Source organism: Rhinichthys klamathensis, unplaced genomic scaffold, assembly GCF_029890125.1.
Source record: "Rhinichthys klamathensis goyatoka isolate OS25496 unplaced genomic scaffold, OSU_Roscu_1.1 h1tg000412l_1, whole genome shotgun sequence".
NCBI classification, from domain to species: domain Eukaryota; kingdom Metazoa; phylum Chordata; class Actinopteri; order Cypriniformes; family Leuciscidae; genus Rhinichthys; species Rhinichthys klamathensis.
Window position 1 is genome coordinate 4,070,612 of NW_026606912.1, and position 23,021 is coordinate 4,093,632.

The 23,021-nt window shown below is 37.5% G+C and overlaps 1 protein-coding gene across 2 annotated transcripts in view; it reads right to left on the reverse strand.

The window, feature by feature from the left end:
- Positions 1-739: 739 nt before the first annotated feature.
- ccdc85ca (coiled-coil domain containing 85C, a) overlaps positions 740-23,021 on the reverse strand; it is a 40,501-nt gene continuing 18,219 nt past the window's right edge. The window contains exons 2-6 of one of the 2 annotated variants that reach the window (XM_056235051.1): positions 17,806-17,885; positions 11,638-11,742; positions 5,981-6,076; positions 4,095-4,193; positions 745-1,619 (exon numbers count right to left, since the gene is read on the reverse strand). In XM_056235051.1, coding sequence (XP_056091026.1) covers positions 1,530-1,619; positions 4,095-4,193; positions 5,981-6,076; positions 11,638-11,742; positions 17,806-17,885 — 470 coding nt within the window. In that variant the 3' untranslated portion in view covers positions 745-1,529. Of the gene's footprint in view, positions 1,620-4,094; positions 4,194-5,980; positions 6,077-11,637; positions 11,743-17,805; positions 17,886-23,021 lie in introns of both variants that reach the window. The other variant, XM_056235052.1, reaches the window with a different exon arrangement.

The window sequence follows — 23,021 nt, forward strand, 5'->3', positions numbered from 1 at the left end:
GGAACCTGAGCAAATGTATTATAGTATTCATGCCTGGGGGATTTTTTTTTGAAAAAGCTTACTATCATATTTTATTTTTCCGCAACTGTCAGCGGTAAATGAGTAAAAACTGCCATTGTGGAGTAAATTAAACTTGTTATTTGTCAGTCAGTCGCTGGCAACTTTCTTAGTTTATTTGTAATGATAGTCTGTCATATTCTGATGTGATGCGAGTGGCTTAAATCAAAATAACAATACATCCATTCAAAGGTTTGGGGTCAAAAAAAATTTTTTTCTTTTTTTTTTTTTAGAAATTAATAGGCCTACTTTTATTCAGCAAGGATGCATTAAATTGATAAAAAATGACAGTAAAGACATTTATAATGTTTCAAAAGATTTCAGTAACACTTCTGAATAAGGTTTCATTAGTTAACTACTTTAGTTAACATGAACTAAGAAAGAACAATTAATTTCTACAGCATTTATTAATCTTAGTTAATGTTCATTTCAACATTTACGAATACATAATTGAAATCAAAAGTTGTATTTCTTAACATTACAAAGTTAACTAACATAAACAAACAATAAACTGTATTGTATTTAAACTAACATTAAAGATTAATAAATACTGTAACAAATGTATTGCTCATTGTTAGTTCATGTTGGTTAATACGATAATGTTAACAAATGAGACCTAATTGTAAAGTGTTACCAAGATTTTTATTTCAAAGAAATGCTTTTCCTTTTGAAAATTCTGAAAAAAGCATGACTGTTTTCCACCAAAATATGAAGCAGCATGACTGTTTTCAACATTGATAATAATAAGAAATGTTTCTTGATCAAATCAGCATATTATTATGCTTTCTGAAGGATCATGTGACACTGAAACTGGAGTAATGATGCTGACAATTCAGCTTTGCCATCATATAAATAAATTAAATTTAAAAATATATTAGGATAGCAAACAGTTTTAAATTAGATTATTATTTTACAATATTACCATTTTTACTGTATTTTTGACCAAATAAATGCAGCCTTGGTGAGCAGAAGAGATAAAAACATTAAAAGATCCCAGCCCCAAACTTTTGAATGCTAGTAGTCTACAAAGAAAAAAAAGAAAAGAAAAAAAATCCTTGGATAACAGAGTATTATGAAGTGGTCTTATGCCAAAATCAAAAAAGCTTTTAGGAGTGGAAAGGTTTAATCTTGTATAAGTAACTCCACGAGGCATTTATCTGTGTGCTTTCATTCCGTATCTAGAATGAGAAATGAATCCATTAAGCTGCCTTGCACGAATACTTGGAAGGTATGCACATAAATAGAGCAGTGATTTAGCTTGTGCTAATTGTGAGTCCATTATATATTAAACTACCACCTGCGTTGTAGGTAATAGGTTTGAAATGTCTCAACTGAATGCCATGAGAGAAGCTGGCAGTAGAAGCCAAGTTCTTTGTGTCGTTTCCCGAAGTTGCCCAGTTCTGTCTGCTCCTCTCGTCATATTCACAGATTTGTTTGTTTGTTCAAGGCCCTGCCGTTCATTGACATGGGAACTACAAAGGGCCTTTGAACTGGTTCCCAGAGAGATGTTGGCGGATGGAGGGTTTGGATCCTGCTGCATCACCGAGCTTTCGCCACACCACCTGAACACACAAAGCAAACACACAGTTGGGTCAAGCTTTTGACTACTTGAAATCTTGTGAAATGAAAAGTGTCTTGAAAATATTGATCCTGTGCTACTGTACAGTATGTCCTGGAATAGACATCTGGTCATATTATAATGTGCAGATTTTTTATATTGTGTGTGATGGTAATTATGATGTGATTGTTCAGGTTCTGGAGATAGATCTTCCTAACAGAACACATTAGCTAGCAGCCAAATAACTAAGAAAAACAAAAACAAATATCAAAATAAATGTATATAGATTTTTTTTATGTATTTAGTTTTATATTCTAAATTAAAAATTATACTGACCATTTTAGTAATGATACCTAATAAACCAACAATTAAATTAATATTTAAAATAAATTACTGCAATTTTTGTTATAAAAATGACAGACTATAAATTAAAAAATATATATTTTAACTTCTTAGGAAAAAGTGTTAATTATAACTTTCCTGATTTTAACAGTTTTTTCTGTATTTATTAGATAAGTTGAAGACAAACCCCAAAAAAGAGAATTTTTTTGAGAATTTTACAAACTTAGGAAAAACTCACACGAGGCACAAAAATCATTGTGCCACATTATTAAATATAATGTGCTAATGTGTTCTGTTATATATATATATATATATATATATATATATATACACTCACCGGCCACTTTATTAGGTACCCCATGCTAGTAACGGGTTGGACCCCCTTTTGCCTTCAGAACTGCCTCAATTCTTCGTGGCATAGATTCAACAAGGTGCTGGAAGCATTCCTCAGGGACTTTGGTCCATATTGACATGATGGCATCACACAGTTGCCGCAGATTTGTCGGCTGCACATCCATGATGCGAATCTCCCGTTCCACCACATCCCAAAGATGCTCTATTGGGTTGAGATCTGGTGACTGTGGAGGCCATTTTAGTACAGTGAACTCATTGTCATGTTCAAGAAACCAATTTGAAATGATTAGAGCTTTGTGACATGGTGGAAGTAGCCATCAGAGGATGGGTACATGGTGGCCATAAAGGGATGGACATGGTCAGAAACAATGCTCAGGTAGGCCGTGGCATTTAAACGATGCCCAATTGGCACTAAGGGGCCTAAAGTGTGCCAGGAAAACATCCCCCACACCATTACACCACCACCACCAGCCTGCACAGTGGTAACAAGGCATGATGGTTCCATGTTCTCATTCTGTTTACGCCAAATTCTGACTCTAACATCTGAATGTCTCAACAGAAATCGAGACTCATCAGACCAGGCAACATTTTTCCAGTCTTCAACTGTTCAATTTTGGTGAGCTCTTGCAAATTGTAGCCTCTTTTTCCTATTTGTAGTGGAGATGAGTGGTACCCGGTGGGGTCTTCTGCTGTTGTAGCCCATCCGCCTCAAGGTTGTGCGTGTTGTGGCTTCACAAATGCTTTGCTGCATACCTCGGTTGTAACGAGTGGTTATTTCAGTCACTGTTGCCCTTCTATCAGCTCGAACCAGTCTGGCCATTCTCCTCTGACCTCTGGCATCAACAAGGCATTTCCGCCCACAGAACTGCCGCTCACTGGATGTTTTTTCTTTTTCGGACCATTCTCTGTAAACCCTAGAGATGGTTGTGCGTGAAAATCCCAGTAGATTAGCAGTTTCTGAAATACTCAGACCAGCCCTTCTGGCACCAACAATCATGCCACGTTCAAAGTCACTCAAATCAACTTTCTTCCCCATACTGATGCTCGGTTTGAACTGCAGGAGATTGTCTTGACCATGTCTACATGCCTAAATGCACTGAGTTGCCGCCATGTGATTGGCTGCTTAGAAATTAAGTGTTAACGAGCAGTTGGACAGGTGTACCTAATAAAGTGGCCGGTGAGTGTATATATATATATATATATATATGGACCCGTAAATATACATTATATTATATAATATTTTTCAAACCAGGAACCTGAAAAGTAAAAAAAAAAAAAAAAACCTATTGCATTGACTCAACATACAGAGAGATCTTCTAAAAGGGGGTTGAGTGGGACTGGGGACTAATTATAATCAGAAAAGAAAGAAGCCCTTGTGCTATCTGAGATTTTGCTTTTAACAGGCTGCGGTTCTCGGGGCAGAAACAAATCACAGGTCCCAGATTCCAGGGGCCCTTCGGGGAGCTGATAAACCTGCATTGTTTCAGCGATCAAGTTATTTTAATTGCACGGACAACTGTGCGGTAAACACTCCGAGGACTTTTGCCAAGGCCTCTCATTAAAGTGGTCTGAAAATGGGTCTCTGTTGTGAAACATTCAAACAGTGTCCTCAATCAAAGCCGGCGTAATTACACAAAGTGACAGGAAAACAAACACATGGGAGAGGGAGCACAAACTTACAGCCTCTTTCTGTTGAACAGGGATTTATCAATGCACTAGAGGAATCTAAGCTGAGGTTCAGGGTAGGGGGAGGCAGATGGGAGATGCTACTAGGTAGACTCACATTACACATCTCTCTGACAATGGCTTTCTCTTTCTCACTGAGATCCTCCTCATAGTCCTCTGGGATCTTCCTGTCTAGGTTCTCATGGACTTCTAATACCTACAAAGCAAATCAACAGAGGGTTAAATGATTAGCGGTGTTCACTAAAGCAAGCTTCACTGTTACTATACTTAACTGACTTGAATGAACCCAACCCAAAGTATTTAGGATTCCCGTACCATTTATGCTACAACATGAATGATGCTTCAGATCAAAAGTGAAAACTTTTTTTTGTCATAAAACGAATGAAAGGGGGACCTGAGTCAGAATATAACAGAGACAAGAGGCTGGGCTATTTTCACTTGCAGCAGTAAGAAAACACATACAGTAATAACTCCCCAGCACACCTTAGCAACCACCTGGCAATGACCTAGAACAGCTTAGTCTAGTCAGTGTTTTTATTAAGTAAAACTATTCAATTTTTTTTGTTAATTGAAATAAAGCTGAATTGAATTAAAATATAAATATTAGAGGGAAAAAAAAGAAAAATTAAAGTACTAAAATTACTAAAACTTAAACTGATATAAATTAAAGTTGTAAAAAAAACGAAATCTAATACAAATGACAAAAGCACATACCTGTAACGTGCCTGCTATGTTTCCTAGACTCCAGGGGGCCCTAAGCAAAACTTTGTAAGGGGGCCCTAGTCATTACGCTCATAAAAAAAACCAAATGACCCCCAACCCCTTAATCTGTTCTTTCTGAGCAGTTTCAAAAGTTTGAGTTGAAACAAAAAAATAATAATAACGAACAATAGGACAAATACAAGATACAAAAAAAAAGATACAAATGAAATAAGACTATTTCTATACAGACATTGAATAAAATAATCAAATGTAAAAATAAAACTCTGTATCTTCACCGTATGAATTAAATATAGGCCTGCCCTAGATTGATTCATATTAAAGTTACTAAAGTGAAGAGCAGTGAATGACTCTCTCGATTTCTCTCGTTTAATAAACCTGCTGCTGTTTTCAACTACCGTATTTAATTAAGCACTCAGTTTTTGCAGTTCCCTTGTCCAGTATGGTCTTTATTTAACGTGGTTGTATTAATGTTTCCTCCTGCGTTTTTTTCTGTGTGGATTTAATAAAGACTTGTTATCTACTCCTTTCGTTGTCCACTCTCTGCAATCAAACGTGACAATAACAAAATTACTCAAATTAAAATGAAAACTGAATATATAAAAATAAAAGCTAATTCAGAATATTAATAAATACTATAAGTGTATATAAGTAATACTAAAATTACACTGGACCTTGCACTGCGTCAGCAAGTTTTGCACAGGCAAGCACCACTTAATCTCAGAAAATTTCAAATAAACTATTATAAATTTCGTTGTATTTTATTTTTGTTTTATGTGGTATTTATTGTCGTATTTATATTCTGTTTAGCTCTCTCTGCTTCCCTTGACCAATGTTTTGTTTTCTTTCAAATAACAGAGATCCAACAGTTCACAGAAAATCCTCTAGGTGACAGTATTATAATAATAGTTCAACTCATAAAATGAATGATGCGTCCTAAAACCTATTCAAGGGGAATCAAGCAGGAAACCAATCAGGCGTTTCTACCATGAAACTCAATCTAATTCCTGATCTTTAACTTTTTAATGATTTATGACACTTTTTATGGGGATGACAAAGAGAGGACAAGAAATGATTAAAAAATGATGTGGGAATTCAACTGGGAAATGATGGTGCAAACCAGAATTGAACTAAGTAGAATGCATGATCACTGCTAGGCCATGAAATTAACAGTAATATTTCAGCATAATACAATTTAGCATATCTGGAATTCAAACACAAGAAGTATGGCTTGATTTTGCAACATCAGCATCATAATCTTACTTTCATGGCATGTACAACAGCCTCTGGTTTCTGTGCTGCCGGCAGGTATCCCGTGACAGGGAGCGGCAGATCCCCTCCAGGCATCCGCGTAGACCCCTGTGGACAGATGGACACACATTCGTCATGATCAAAGATCACTCATACTGCTCTCTCAGATTACCAGAAGACATCCGAGCACTGGAAAAGCCATTAGCTGTTTCTCTGAGTCAACTCAGGCTCGAAATGGGTTAAGCCATCTCATTATAACTCATCTCTGCTTGTACCCCCTTCATGGGTACCCATCAACAAAGAGCTCTTTCAGTGCACAGGGTCTTGTGAGCCCCAGTATAGACACAGTCCTTTGAATCCCATTCTAGCGTTAAATCCACAACAATTGAGCTGGCATTTCAGCAGTGGGGTCGGGAGAGGACCCCTGGATGGAAACTGCAACTCGCTTTTGGCCTGAGAGAACAGGACTGTGATGTTCACTTGCAGTTGCCAGCAGGTTTATTGAGGGCTGGAGCCGTGGGTACTTTACCCTGGACTGACCCGAGAACATCCCGACCCAATGCTCGCTGTCATGCATCGCCATGTAGCCTGATTAGAGAAGCCCAGGAGTCCCACAATTCATTCTGCATGGATTCGTTTGCCAGTAAAAGCCAAGCAGTGGTCGACGTTATGGATTTTTTAATAGCAAAAGCCAATGACTATTCGGACCTTTACAATTTAATTATCTCATATAAACTGTATACATCATAATGCAATTGAATTATATGATATTAAATATGACCAATTTAATTTACAATTGCTATATATATATCCAAACCTTATATACTATATTATATCTAAATATATCTTTAAACCAAGATAAACATACCTTATCAACCTGAATGAGATTTATATACAGTATATCAAGTGTTTACATTCTAGTATATGGGTGCAGAATGATTCTAAATAGTCTTTCATGTGTTTGTTCTATTGACCAAAAAAGACACAATTTCATCAGATCATCAGATTATAGACTATTAAATAATCTATTAAGTAGTAAGTGGCATCTCAAGGCATTAACAGGAAATGAGTGACCATCCTATTTGTTTTGGAGCCCAGTTTTGAACCCTTGCCACGAGGAACAGCTGTGTGATTGGCTAGCGTGCCAAGTGCTGTCACAAACAGAATACTGGTGATAGATGTAGCCAAATTCAATCATTAAGATTTTTCTATAGTCCGATCAAATCCAGGACCAATATTATTGGATAGTCTGAAGAGGCTTTCTATAATCCGCAAAATGCATTGATCATAAACATCACTTGGAAATCAGAATCAGATAACAGGCCATAGCTGGATTAAACAAATCCAAAAACTATAGACTATATGGACTGGTCAGCTGCACATACAACCTTACTCTGATGTGTGTGGCACTTCTCCTTAAAAAAGACAGGAAAATGTCGATGATGTATGTATAAAAGTTATAGGTCCATCAGCCATAAAAAATAAAAAAAATGAATTGAGTATGAGCCTGTTTTTTTCAGTCCGTCTGGAAACATTTATAAGATCCTGGGCAGCTAAAACGAGCACCTAAGAAGAACAAATAGCCTTATTTCCAAAAGTTTTAAAAGATATTCAAAGGTTTGTGGTCAGTAAGATTTCTAAAAGAAAATTAAAAATAAAAACTTATTCAGCTATGACTCATTAAATAGCTCAAAAGTGACAGTAAAGACTATTATATTGTTGCAAAAGATTATTTCAAATAAATGTGCTTCTTTTTGAACCTATATTCATCAAAGAGTCCTGAAAAATCTGTATCACAGTTTCCACAACTATATTGTATCAAGCAGCACAACTGCTTTCAATATTGATAATAATAAGAAATGTTTCTTGAGCAGCAAATCATCATATTGGAATGATTTCTGAAGGATCATGTGACAAATAACTGGAGTAATGATGCTGCAAATTCAGCTTTGATCACAGGAATAAATTATATTTTAAAACATAGGCTATTAAAATAGAAAACTTCTTTTAAGTTTTCTTTCTTGCTGTCAGTCACAGAAGACCTACGGACCGCAAAAGCTGCTTCCAAATCTTCAGTTCTCATTCTCCTGGATCTGTCTGCTGCCTTCGACACTGTGAATCATCAGATCCTTCTATCCACCCTCTCATCTCTGGGCTCACAGGTACTCCTCTCCACTGGTTTGAGTCCTATCTCACTGGTAGATCCTTCAGGGTCGCATGGAGAGGCGAGGTATCCAAAGCACATCAACTGACCACAGGGGTTCCCCAGGGTTCAGTTCTTGGACCGCTCCTCTTCTCCATTTACACCACATCACTGGGACACATCATACAGGCACATGGTTTCTCTTACCATTGCTATGCTGATGACACCCAGCTCTTCCTCTCATTTCAACCAGATGATCCCACAGTAGCTGCACGGATCTCAAGCAGCTGTCTGGCGGGCATCTCAGCATGGATGAAGGTACATCACCTGCAGCTCAACCTGGCAAAGACTGAGTTTCTCATCCTCCCTGCCAATCCGTCTCTACAGCACGACTTCACCATCCAGCTAGATTCATCATCAATCACCCCATCAAGGTCGGTCAGAAATCTTGGAGTAATATTTGATGACCAGCTGACCTTCACAGACCACATTACAAAGACAGCTCGATCATGCAGGTTTGCATTGCACAACATCAGGAAGATCAGGCCTTTCCTAACTGAGCATGCAACACAACTTCTCGTCCAGGCCCTGGTCATATCTAGACTGGATGCTCTTCTGCCTGGACTTCCATCATGTGCAACTAAACCTCTACAAATGATTCAGAACGCTGCAGCTCGTCTCGTCTTCAACGAGCCCAAAAGGGCCCACGTCACTCCTCTGTTCATCTCTCTGCACTGGCTACCACTCGCTTCTCGCATCAAGTTCAAGGCATTGACGCTTGCATACAGATCTATCACAGGCTCAGCTCCCTCCTACTTTCACTCGCTCCTACGAGTCTACGTCCCTACCAGAAGCCTACGATCAGTCAACGTCTCGTGGTACCATCACAGAGAGCCAAAAAATAACATTCTCATTCACGGTTCCATGCTGGTGGATTGATCTCCCCACCGTCATCCGGAATGCAGAATCCCTGACAACATTCAAAAGACAACCGAAAACTCATCTCTTCTGTGAGCACTATAAAATAAAATTTAAAAAAATAAAAAATAAAAAAACTCTTTCCTTTTCCCTTAACCCTCCCTTGTCTGGCTTATGCTACTCTGAGAAATGCCTGCCCTTGCCCTTGCCCGTTGTTTTTGCCTCTTCACGATGACTCGCTTAATTTAGTCCTAATTTGTAAGTCGCTTTGGATAAAAGCGTCTGCTAAAGGACTAAATGTAAATGTTAAAATGTAGTAATATTTTACATTATTACTGGGTTTACTGTATTTTTGTAGAAATACTGACCCTAAACATTTGAACAGCATTGTCTACATATACATTCCTGTCAAAAAACAATTTTTACACAGTACATTTGACTAGGGTTAAGCAACTCTAAATCAGCTGAAGCACCAAACTACTCTGATTACCTCTCCTCAACTTCATCCTCAGTTAACCCCCAACAGCAACCGATCTGTTGTGTCACTTGTACGAACCTGATTATTGTTTCAGCAGTTCGCTACTGCATTATTTAGTGCCATCTCCCCCGTGATTAAAGTGAAAGTTCAAAGCCATGCTAATGAAGCGATGAGCTCGTAGACAGAGCTGAGGCGAGCTGGGATAAAATAAGTGCAGAAGCCTCTGAGGACGAGACCCACGCCACTCTCTAATTGATTTCTCTTTCCTGTAGAAGCTGTCTCTCATATTAAAGTGGAGCAGCTGCGCTGTCAGAGCTGATGAGTGCACTTATTAGCTAAAGCACCAGGTTCGCAGATGACCTTTTCTGAGGATACGGGTGTAGAGGAATGATGATGGTGATGAAGATGATGATATCTCAGGAGAAGAGAGAGAGAGAGAGAGAGAGCGATGCAGGAGGAAAGAAAGAAGGGAAATCTGTTTAAACAGATTTCTTGATTTAATTGAGACATTAAGAGAGATATTCTCTAATATTTGAGGGAAATTGTTCGTAAAAGACATGAAGAAAACAGTATATTGAAGGGAATCTTTTCAGGACTGCATTTTTCACAAATTGCAGTGGACAAAATTACATGAAACATTAGAGATGAGTTTGGAGCAAATGTAACATTATTTAACAGCATTCTGTTCCACCCCTTATAGCATTGTGGGTTTTGTCTCTGATGTTTCTCCTAAAATTACTTATATATATAAATATATTAGTGCTGTCAAATCGATTTATCGCGATTAATCACATCTAACATAAAAGTGTATGTGTGTGTGTCTTATATATTTTGCATGCATGTACTGTATGCATGTATGTATGTACATAGGTACGTACTGTGTATATATATATATATATATATATATATATATACTGTATACACACATATATTTTACACATATATATTATAACTTTTTAATCACGGTTAATCGATTTGACAACACTGATATATATTAAATTGTTCCTCTAAGGTCATTTTTAGGTTAGAAAGGATCTCTAAAACAAAGAACGGATCAGCACTGAGACTCCAGCAGAGATCAGAGCACAACAAACCCCTGCAAGGCCGCAGGAAATGACCTATGAGCAAAGCATCTTTCACTCATTTTTTTAAAATCTTTAAAAATATGATTATAATTCTAACTTCAAAAAGTTATTGTCCTCAGGACAACAATGACTACAGGCCAGTGGCCTTAACATCCAATGTCATGAAATCTTTGGAGACGATTATAATAGAAGAGCTGTGTAGGGAAGTGGAGCCATCCTTAGATGATCAATACCATTTTTTATATAAGAGTAACAGTGGTACTAATGATGCGATCTATACACTAATGCACTTTGTTCTGAAGCATCTGGAAAGTCCAGTTGCATTTGCTAGACTGCTTCGTTTTTTGTTTTTTTTGTCCTTAATACAATTCACCCACTTATCCTGCTGCTGGAGAAATGAGTTAATTTAAAAGTCAATCCTTTCTTGATTTATTGGTATCATTCGCTTTTAACAAACAGGACACAATAAGTGAAATTGAATTCTGTGTTGTCTGATGTCGAAGTAAGTAGTACAGGGGCCCGCAAGGTTGTGTAGGCCCACCATTTTTTGTTCACTCTTTACACAAATGATTGTGTTAGTCAGCAACAAATCAGTTTGTAATGACATTTTTCGGACGATACTGTAAATGTGAGTCTATTAACAAGAGATTCTATCATTGTTGACTATAAAGCTGCCATGGAAGTGTGATGATCATCTTGAAAAAGTTTAAGAACCACTGAACTAGTGGCACTTATTCTTTCAAAAATAAATAAATAAAACATAAGTAAATACACGAGACACGGTCCTGAATGGGACTTTACTCTGTCATTCAGGTTTTAAGCTCCTGATGTTTTAAGCTCCTTGGCACGGGTCAGTTCTCATCTGCTTCTACAAAGAGCAATGCAGAATCCTGTAACCAGCTGGAATTGCAACAGCTAATTGTTGCCAAATCTCTTCCAAATCGGCTCAACATGACAAATCTTTTTAAGCTCAACTGTGATTTAGGTTTTTGGCTCTGATGCAAAATAACGGGGTCACGTTAGATTGCATCATTGGAATACGTACATTCTGTAAGGTGTCCTGAAACTGGGATAGTGAGGAGAGCTGGGACTCTGAGTGATACAGGGACAGTCCTTTCCGAAGTGTCTTCAGATCGCCCACGTTCCCCTGCTGTAGAGAGAAGGATAAATGTGTCAAACACAGATTCATTTTGATAAATAGAAGAATTAACAGCATAGTTAAATCAGACACAAAAATCTTTCCCTAGATAAATCAAAACCAACCAAAATGAAATACAACGAACAGTATTATATATGAAAGACATTTTAGAGTAGAAGGCAATCAAAAGGATTCATTGATGAAGAGAAAGTTCAATAGAACAACATTCAATTGTAATTGAAATACTTTGTAACATTATACAATTCTTTACTGTCCATTTTGATCAATTTAATGCATCCTTATAATAAAAATATTAATTTCTTTAAAAAATCTCACTGACCCCAAACGTTTGAAAGGTATTGTATATGTGCAGACTCAGAGAGATGAGAAAACATAATCAGTGTCCAGACATAAAGCTTATGATGTCATGAAATGCCAGATCACTTGTTTTCCAAAAGGTCATAAACTTTGCATTTGTACTTACATAGCAAACAAAAATGTTTACGATGCATAAATCCTCAATAATAAAGGCACTGATTATTTAACCTCTAAAGTATAAAATATGGGAAGCCTTACAATAAGTTAATTTAAGACATGAGCTCACTTGTCATCTCTGGATGTGTTAAAAAAAAAAAAGAAGTATGAAATCAATCTGTACAACTATAAAGCTCCAAGACTGAGTGTGTGATTGCAAGATAGTAAGGTATCAAACCCTTTTATCTAGTCTCTCTGACCACTAGTTTAACCAATACAGGTTTTTCAACCTTTCCTGACCTCTTCACACAACACCTGACAACTGCAAATCTCATAGTTCTTATCAGATGAACACGGATAAAGTTCTAGCAGTCCAAGCACAAAGAAACCACAGGGACAACCACTTCCTCTATCATTATGGGCATGAAACTGGAAAAACAACTGTTACGATCCGTAATGTAGAATGTGCTGTCTTCAACATATTTGACTAAAGGATGATAACAAAACCTCTGCAAAAACGTTTGCGAATGAAAAATTGATAGCGGATGGCACGTGAGATCATTTCCTGAGAGGTGATCTGAGAAAAGGGAAAAGGGCAAAAAAGCAAAACAGAAAGTTCTGGAGCTGAGATGTAATGTCAGTCACGCTTCATAAATAATGACCTAAGAAATTTAGCCAAAAGGCACCTGTCCGCAAAACTCTTACCGCTGCATATTTGAGTGTCACAAGCCATGAAATAATGAAATAAAAATTTCGAAATTCCCTCAGCACAATGGAGAAATGAATGAATATTCCATAGTAAAAGCATCTGTGTGTGATTATCCCCATTTTGAACTTCCATGCCCCGTATGTTGATGGCTGTTGTGTGCAAACAGCCCACAAAGGGATTACTGGAGCTTAATTGAGGCTGTGAACTTTTTTCAGGGAAAAGTGGATTGTTACAAAAGTTTTCTGTGTGTGTCTACGTGCGTAAGTTGCGTAACCGTCCAGCATGTACTAATAAAAGTTATGCTAAGAGAACATGAGACTTCAGCTAAATGGTTGTACTGAAAGGGTCTCATATTTCTTTTATTTTTTAAATGAACATTGTTAAAAATGCAAACATGATTCAGCTTCTATCTATCTATCTATCTATCTATCTATCTATCTATCTATCTATCTATCTATCTATCTATCTATCTATCTATCTATCTCTGTTTCTCTCTCTCTCTCTCTCTCTAACTTAACTATATATATATACACTCACCGGCCACTTAATTAGGTACCCCATGCTAGTAACGGGTTGGACCCCCTTTTGCCTTCAGAACTGCCTCAATTCTTCGTGGCATAGATTCAACAAGGTGCTGGAAGCATTCCTCAGGGAGTTTGGTCCATATTGACATGATGGCATCACACAGTTGCCGCAGATTTGTCGGCTGCACATCCATGATGCGAATCTCCCGTTCCACCACATCCCAAAGATGCTCTATTGGGTTGAGATCTGGTGACTGTGGAGGCCATTTTAGTACAGTGAACTCATTGTCATGTTCAAGAAACCAATTTGAAATGATTAGAGCTTTGTGACATGGTGGAAGTAGCCATCAGAGGATGGGTACATGGTGGCCATAAAGGGATGGACATGGTCAGAAACAATGCTCAGGTAGGCCGTGGCATTTAAACGATGCCCAATTGGCACTAAGGGGCCTAAAGTGTGCCAGGAAAACATCCCCCACACCATTACACCACCACCACCAGCCTGCACAGTGGTAACAAGGCATGATGGTTCCATGTTCTCATTCTGTTTACGCCAAATTCTGACTCTAACATCTGAATGTCTCAACAGAAATCGAGACTCATCAGACCAGGCAACATTTTTCCAGTCTTCAACTGTTCAATTTTGGTGAGCTCTTGCAAATTGTAGCCTCTTTTTCCTATTTGTAGTGGAGATGAGTGGTACCCGGTGGAGTCTTCTGCTGTTGTAGCCCATCCGCCTCAAGGTTGTGCGTGTTGTGGCTTCACAAATGCTTTGCTGCATACCTCGGTTGTAACGAGTGGTTATTTCAGTCACTGTTGCCCTTCTATCAGCTCGAACCAGTCTGGCCATTCTCCTCTGACCTCTGGCATCAACAAGGCATTTCCGCCCACAGAACTGCCGCTCACTGGATGTTTTTTTCTTTTTCGGACCATTCTCTGTAAACCCTAGAGATGGTTGTGCGTGAAAATCCCAGTAGATTAGCAGTTTCTGAAATACTCAGACCAGCCCTTCTGGCACCAACAATCATGCCACGTTCAAAGTCACTCAAATCAACTTTCTTCCCCATACTGATGCTCGGTTTGAACTGCAGGAGATTGTCTTGACCATGTCTACATGCCTAAATGCACTGAGTTGCCGCCATGTGATTGGCTGCTTAGAAATTAAGTGTTAACGAGCAGTTGGACAGGTGTACCTAATAAAGTGGCCGGTGAGTGTATATATATATATATATATATATATATATATATATATATATATATATATATATATATATATATATATATATATATATATATATAAAGTTATACCAGTCAAAAGTTTGGAAACATTCCTATACTAAACATTAAGTTAGAATGATTTCTGAAGGATCGTGTGACACTGAAGAGAAGACTGGAGTAATGGTTGATGAAAATTCAGCTATGCATCACAGAAATAAATTATATTTTAAAGTCCATTATTTTAAATTGTAATAATATTTCACAATATTACACTTTTTCCTATATTTTTGATCAAATAAATGCAGGCTTGATGAGCATAAGAGACTTCTTTCTGAAACATTTTTTAAAAAAGTAATGTTTCCAAACTTTTGACTGGTAAACGACTCAATCAAAAGATAAAAAGACTAGAGTGAAATTAATTCCTTTCTGCTCACAATGTTTTACAAAGCATGCATAATTGAACACAGGTTTGACCCATGAATGAGATCTTTGGCATGGACTGATGACCCTGAAGGTCTTCTCCTCTTAAGATCTACATTACGCAGCCAAAGGCAGCTTAATGTCTGTTTTATTACCTGCTAGAGGAATAAAGTGACAGAGTTATAGCTAAATGATTGTTCTAAAAGTCCCATCAGCTAAAAACCATTCTATGAAATGCTCAAATGTCTTATAGTAACAGCAAGAATGCCTTGATCAGCCATTCTTGAAGGTTATCGGGCACAATATAATACAGAACAAAATATACAATACTTGCAAATTGCGAGATATCTTTCTTCAAAGAATTGAGTTATCTATGGAGGCAATAAAACAAAAAGCAGCTCTATCCATCATCAGAGAAAATGAAGAAGTATCATTAGAATATCAGAGATGAGCGTATGCAATTAAACTGACAGCAACTAGTCGCATGTGCCGTCTATAAATATTGAGATGGATGTGCTATCTCTGACTATAAATCTGGGCTCGGAAAATGGGAGATGAAGACCGTCTGAAACAAAAAATTGTTAGTGACAGATCTGTATATTTGTCTCATATAACTGTCGGAGCTCCAGGGCTTTTTGTTCAAAGCTCTTACAGTGTCATAAAACGAAATCAGAGTCTCATTCCAGCACCAAAGCTTTGAGATTCAGCCACAGTTAAACATGTAAGTCTTGGTGCAATGACATGCATTTAAGGAACAAGATGTAATTAAAAACGACATCTTTAATGCACGTCTTAGCCAAATTTGTGGGCTGATCACCTGAGCTGTGAAAGTCATGTGACTAAATTGGTACAATATTTGATACTATCTACCTCTTGTATTACAATACGACAATCTACAACACAAACACACATAAAAGTGCAAATGCTAGCCTGAAAAAAGGGACCCAAGCTGACCACAACATGCGCCCCCTGCTCACATAACCACACTGATTTTTAATTTTCATTATATTGCTGATCATGTGCTGTGTAAGCTACACTGGGGCAACATACTTTTAAACATCAGCACTTGATTAAAACCCTCAAGCACACTATTATAATGCTCCACTGCACACCAAACTCATAAAAGACTAATACTGTACATGGTTGCAAAACAGTTAACAAAGCAAAGCATGTTACATTTTTCTCATATTAAAGGGGTCCTATTATGCCCTTTTATGAAGTATTGATTTTGTTTTTGGGGTGTACTGTTTTCATGCTTGATTGGTCAAAAAACACATTATTTTCACATATTTTACATTATTACAGCACCTCTCTCCCCAGTCTATCTCGGACATGTCGTTATCAATGAAGCCCATCCTTCTAAAATATGCAATGTGCTGTGATTGGTTAGATGGCCCAATGTGTTGTGATTGGCAGTGCTTAGCGCGTATTCGGGAAATGTCGCGGCCCTTCATAACCACAAGCTCTACTCAGATGTAAATATTAACGATGGCATCAATTTCAAACCAATTTGAGCCCGATTTAGACCCTGACAATGTTAATGAACAAAAGGACTGTGATGAACGGATTTCATGCACAGACTTTGCAAGCACAGATTTTACAAGACATTTGCAATTTGCTTATAGATACGATGTTATCTGCCATTTAATCATATTTGTTAGAAAACTATGGTAATACAAACAGTAATCGATCACAAAACCATGGATAATTTTCCTAAGGGGAGGTGAACAGTCTTGCAAAGCAAGAGCTTACAAAAGCTAAAGTAAACACTACATCAATACTGTAATGTTAGTTAGCAGGCTCGCAGAGGCAAAGCTTTGCCCTGTGTTTACATCATAGCTATCATAGCATAAAACTTATAATTGGAACTGTTAATCGATAACACAACTACAAATAATAAGACATACTTACAGTGTGTACAGTAAGTATAGTTGTGATCCATATTCATAAACATCAGGTTGCGGCGACAAAATGGGGACGGCTAAGTCTTTCACGAGAAGCTTTTGTGCGTATAGCCTGCATTGTACTCTGTCTGCTGTTTTCCATAAAATGTGCAGCGCACAGACAAACATTGGGGTTGTAATTTTCAGGAACAGTGTTAAAAATACATTTTAACCGCTCTAAGTTTGTCAGCCAACAAAGGGAGGAAAAAGCAGTGACCCTCTTCATCTTTTCTAGCGCAGCTCAACCAGGCCTCACCAACTTTTTTGGTGTATTCCATGGGTGGGGATTATTTAAATGGGTGACATTATAACATTATGATCCGGGAAAAAAAGCCCAAACAAGCCGTTTGTTATAGTTCTTGAAAAGGGGATTCTGTCAAATAAAATATCCCTTTGGAGTGGACTTTGAGCTTTGTAACCTTGCAGATATTTGTTTATACTCAAACAGCAACATTACAGACTAACTAAAATTGAAAAAGTGAAAAAGCAGAATAGGACCCCTTTAATTATTATTAATGATTATCTATTTATCATATTATTTATTATTCCTATTATATATATATATTTTTATCATCCTATTATTTAACAAAAACTACTGAATTTAGATCTACATCACTTTCCACTCTTTCTGACCGTTAGAATTCTACTTGCTTATTACTATGTACATTCTGTATGCAAATGGTCCTATTATGATTGGCTAACCTCTGAGAGCTAGCCTCGGAAGGAAGGTTTTATGTTTCCTTTTTACGTACGTTTCCATCACTTTGCCGGCGGATTAGACTCTTACCTGGGATAACAATTGCTTGTGATCATCCTCTAAAATGCGGACTTTAGTCTCCAGTTGGCGGATGTAGTTTGAAGATGAATCTGTACAAAGAACAAAAGGGGGAAAACAGAAATATGGATTAGAAAGTTACATACATCACATGTGTATGTATACACTAAAATTCAAACATTTGAAGTCAGTAAGATTTTTTGTAAAAGACGTCTCTGATGCTCATCAAGGCTGCATTTATTAGATTTTTTTTTCATTTTATTTAAATTTATATTATGTATTTGGTCAAAATACAGTAAAAACAGTAATATTGTGAAATATTAGTACAATTTAAAAACATTTCTTATTATTATCAATGTTGAAAACAATTCAATTCAACAAGCATTGAGATCATGCCAGTTAATGAAATCAAGATGATCTGCAGTTCTGTGTGGCCCCTGATTTTTCATCTACAAGCAGCTTGTGAGATTTTTTTTTACCCTCCTCATTCCTCAAGTTTCTCTAAACATAATTTCTTATGTTATGAAAGCTGGTTTACTGTGAAAACTCCCTAAAAGTGATTTGGTCATCCCGGAATCATAGTCATTTTGAAATGGTGCTGCTTTCTATTATGCACTGACATACAATACCATATCCCAGAATGCACTGCAGCTACATAAGTTAAATAGAAGACATCTGTCAAAGCAAAAGAAAGATGTTGAAAGACGAATGTTTAGCACAGTTCACATCCTACATGATCACATAAAGGCTTATACTTTAAAGAGCTCATTTAGACAAAGAAATCTCAAATCAGGAAATCTACATTGCCTTTGACACACAAAAGCTGCTTTCATTTAAGCCGGACAACATTTGTCTCGAACATAATCAGATGTTAGAGAAACTAGAAGCACTGGTTAACACACTGATTTCATGTCTGTGAAGTAAAAGCCAATGAATCAGGAAAAAAGAAAAGTTTTGTCACAGTGGCAGAGGGGGATCTTGAAGTGTCTGGTCTTGTGTTTATGCTGCATTCCCAGCATGCCTTTTATGACCTTTTGGTGATGGAGGATCTGTTGGCCTGAGGAGATGCCAAAAATGTGTCTGTCTTGTAATTTTACTTTTGCGATCCTTAAATATCCAACTAAATATTCAAAACCCTCCTGAAAGAGACCAAGAGTTGCTTATAAACATACTGAAATATCTGAATCCAATCATGTCAAGTGGCCAATATTGCAAAATAAACCCAGACAGGGTGATCAGGACCCTGAAACAAAGCAGAAAGGTTTTTTTTTACTTTTATGTGAGATTAACAATAATACAACAATACTGTTAACAATAATACAATTTAGCTGTAATTATGCAAATATATTTGCTTGCAGAATGCAGCGATTGACCAATCAGAATCAAGTGTTCCAGAGAGTCTTTTAAAGAGGATCTACTATTATGTTTTACATTTTCAACTTTCTTTAGTGTGTAATGTTGCTGTTTGAGAAGTTACAAATCACAAGTCCACTCCAAGGCAGCTATTCTCTGTATCAGTATTCTCTATAAACAGTACTGTAAATCTTCTGAGAACGTAAAAGTAACAACATTCCTCATTTAAATAATTCCTGCCCATGGCATGTTATGGAAAGGGGCATGACATTTCTGAAACACACTCAAAGCGATTAACCAATCACAACACACTGGTCCTGCTGACCAATCAGAGCACATTGTGCTTTTCGGAAAGAGGGGCTTCATAGAGACCTGAACTAAACAGAGCGTTACTGACAGACTGTGAAGAGAGGTGCTGCAACTATGTAAAATATGTGAACAATAATGTGTTTTTTTAACATTCAAGCATGAAAACCTATTCTAGTAGACCCCAAAAACAAAATCAAGACTTTGTAAATGGGCATGAAATGGTTTCTTTCTTTATTACACAAATGCATTTCCTGTTTTTTTACTACAATATATGAGTAATACAAATTCCAGAAGACAGATATCATGAGGGTGATATGGGTACCATGACATGGGTACCATGCACACCAATCAGGAGCAAAGACTGAAGAAGAGATTAGCTGCATGTACACACTCACGTACACAAACTCACACAGAGTGTGTGTCAAACAGGAACTGAGTGAGGTGTGATTGGACAGATAAAGGCAACAGGGCTCTTTAATGAAAGCAGGAGGATTTCTTACTTCCTTTCTCTATGAAAGACCAAGGACCCCTTGGTGACAAAATAGAGAACCTATTTCTCAATTGTATTTACATTCCATAACAATAAAATTATCATTTAAAAGGATAATGATATCTTTGGTTAAAGTTACTTACCGGTAATATTGTATTTTTGTTTAATGCATATTTTTATACACTACCATTCAAAAGCTTGGGGTCATTAAAATTGCTTTTAAATATTTTCTTTGATTATTCAGCAAGGACTAATTAAATTGATCAAATTGATTTTTATTTTAAATAAATGCTGTTCTTTTGAACTTTTATTCATCAGAGATTCCTGAAAGAAATGCGTCACAGTTTCAACAAAAACATTAAGCAGAACACTGTTTTCAACACTGATAAAAATCAAATCAGCATATTAGAATGATTTCTGAAGGATCGTGTGAAACTGGAGAGTGGTGTAATGATGCTGAAAATTCAGCTTTGTCATCACAAGAATAAATTACATTTGAAAGTATATTCAAATGGAAAACTGTTATTTTAAATTGTAATAATATTTCACAATATTACTGTCTTTACAGTATTATTAGTCAAATAAATGCAGCCTTGGTGAGCATAAGAGACTTATTTAAAAACATGTGTCTGCCCACAGAATCAATCTAGGGTCCTTTGACACATCAGAAGGATTTTAACAGCATCAGTCACGGATTGGCCGCCCGGCCCTCTGAGATGAGATGCAAAGGTTCGTCTCCGGTGCCCTATGAACCCAAAACAATCCATGGCCAATCTTCACTCTCCAATCAATCATCCATGCCATTTTGTATGGTTCATCACAGTGAAATTGATGATCTCCACCAGGTGTCACTGCTGCCTCTGACTTGTTTACAGTATCTAATGAACCCTTAATGAGCCCAGAACGAATTACTGTGTTTGTTTTCCATTTATCTTATTTCTGACAACAATACATGCATGAAAATGCTGATTCGAAAGGTAATTTAACTCAGATGGGATGGACATACGGTTGCGAGCCCACTAGAACCACAGCGGTAGGCAGAGGTCCTGCTTCGTTAATCCTCTTTTCTAATCCTTGTGACCCTTTAATCTAACTACAGTACATCTGATCACCTGACGCACAGCCAAGCTGATTAGGGAGACTGTCTACAAAGCCTGACCGGTTCTGCCACGTACATAACCCCGCCTTGACCCTCTTCTGGCGTGACCGGAGAAAGACGAAGCGGAACGCTACACTCCCTCCCGCTCCATTCACAGCCGGAGAGTCTTTTATCTCCGCAGGGGCTGAAATGCAGCAGGAACTCTTTGAACATGCGAGAAAAATAGTTTTCTACACCCCTCCATAATGTTTTGTTGGGGAATGACTGAGGTATACGCCCAGATTTGAATACCTCCATTATTGGCGTAGTAGAGGATTAATGGCGAATTGTACAAGCAATTTTAATTGTTGACATCGAAGGATTATAAAAGGAACACGTGTAGTCACATTCAAAAAGGATACAAATACACTCCTCCAGGTTATCAGACATCATTTGTTAGGCAACACGAGATAAACCTGGCAAAGGATGTGACACAGGGACGGTCATGAGAGCGTCGCCGAGACGCCCACCTCTAGTGATCTAGGCTAAATTAGACATCCTCAGCAGCACAACACTCGCCTCCATCCGCACAAGTGCTGTAGGCTCTCCAACAGAGCACACAACTTAACATTCAACTCTAACAAGCTGTCCTACTGTGTCTTTAGAGAAACGGAGTGAAACACATGTTAGCGGTAATGCCAGATCTATCTGCTATCGTGCTGGCAACATCTCAGGGTGCGCTTGACTTAATTGGAGAGACGCTGTGATGTGGAATAGCCTCAGAGAAAGTCTCCCTCTGTCTTATTTGATCATGTCTTAGTAGTGACCCACTTGCAGAGCCATGGTTTTACTCTTTCTGTCGAGTCTGTCCAGTTGAGGTGTGGTCAGTGTTATTAGCGTTAACGAAAACTAAATGAAAAAATGTTTTGCTGACTGAAAATAAGGGTGTGTTTACACTTGTAGTTCGGTTCTCTTGGTTCGTTTGATCTGGACCAAAAAATTAAACCTAAAGTTACAAAACAAAAGGATAAGGATAAGGTCACAACCTGATTGGACAGTTTTTATGACGTATATCTGAGAGGTAACTTGCTGAACATCCAAAACAATGCTGTGTCTTTGGCTATATGTGCTCGTTGTAGGTTGGTACATGTACTACATACGGTGGTATTTTACCAGCTGGGATGCATAAAGTAGTCAAAAAAAGAGCGACATATGTCAAAGAGCGACATATGGCAGTTTATCAGTTCAATAAAATACCTTACTCACCTGTTGAGTAATAAAAGCGGGATCTCCGCATCGCTTTTACAACTTTTCAAATCCAGTTCTCGCCATCTCCGAAAAGCCAAGCTAATGTTGATTCTTGTTTTATTACGAGCACTGTCACGTTCTCTTTTTGCCAGCAGACTCTCCTCGTTTCAGCGTTTGTTTGTTTTTTAAAAGGGTGATTCCTCGGAGGTTTAAAGTTTAGCGTGCTCTATATAAACCTTTCTCGCTCATTGTGACAACTAACCTATGCCACTCTCATAGCACACGTGTCGAATGCAATTTCCTGTGTAAACCATCCCGACAGGTTTAAAATATTACACTTATAATAGGCTTACCATAGTGAATCAGGGTAAGATAATAAAAACACGTTTTGGAAGAAGGATTGCTGTTTTGACTGTGATTGTGAATTTTAAACAAAAAAAAAGTTATATAGTGTACCTTTAAACATTAAAATCCCTGCTAGTGTCACACTGAAGTGACAAAACAGTCATGGATTAGTGGTTAGCAGTTAGGGTGTTCATATGGGCAATGTGAAATTGAATCTGGCCCTAACTTTTATCCATCATTTCCTGTTCTCTCTCAACTATAAATATTAATGTAGTCCAACCTGGGTCATGTCCTGATCTCATTTCCCCCATCTTGGCCCTACTTTCCTGTCTACACTCTCCTATCACTTACCTATCAAAATAAAAGTAAAGTAAAAGCAAAATCAATAAGAAATCAAATATAAAA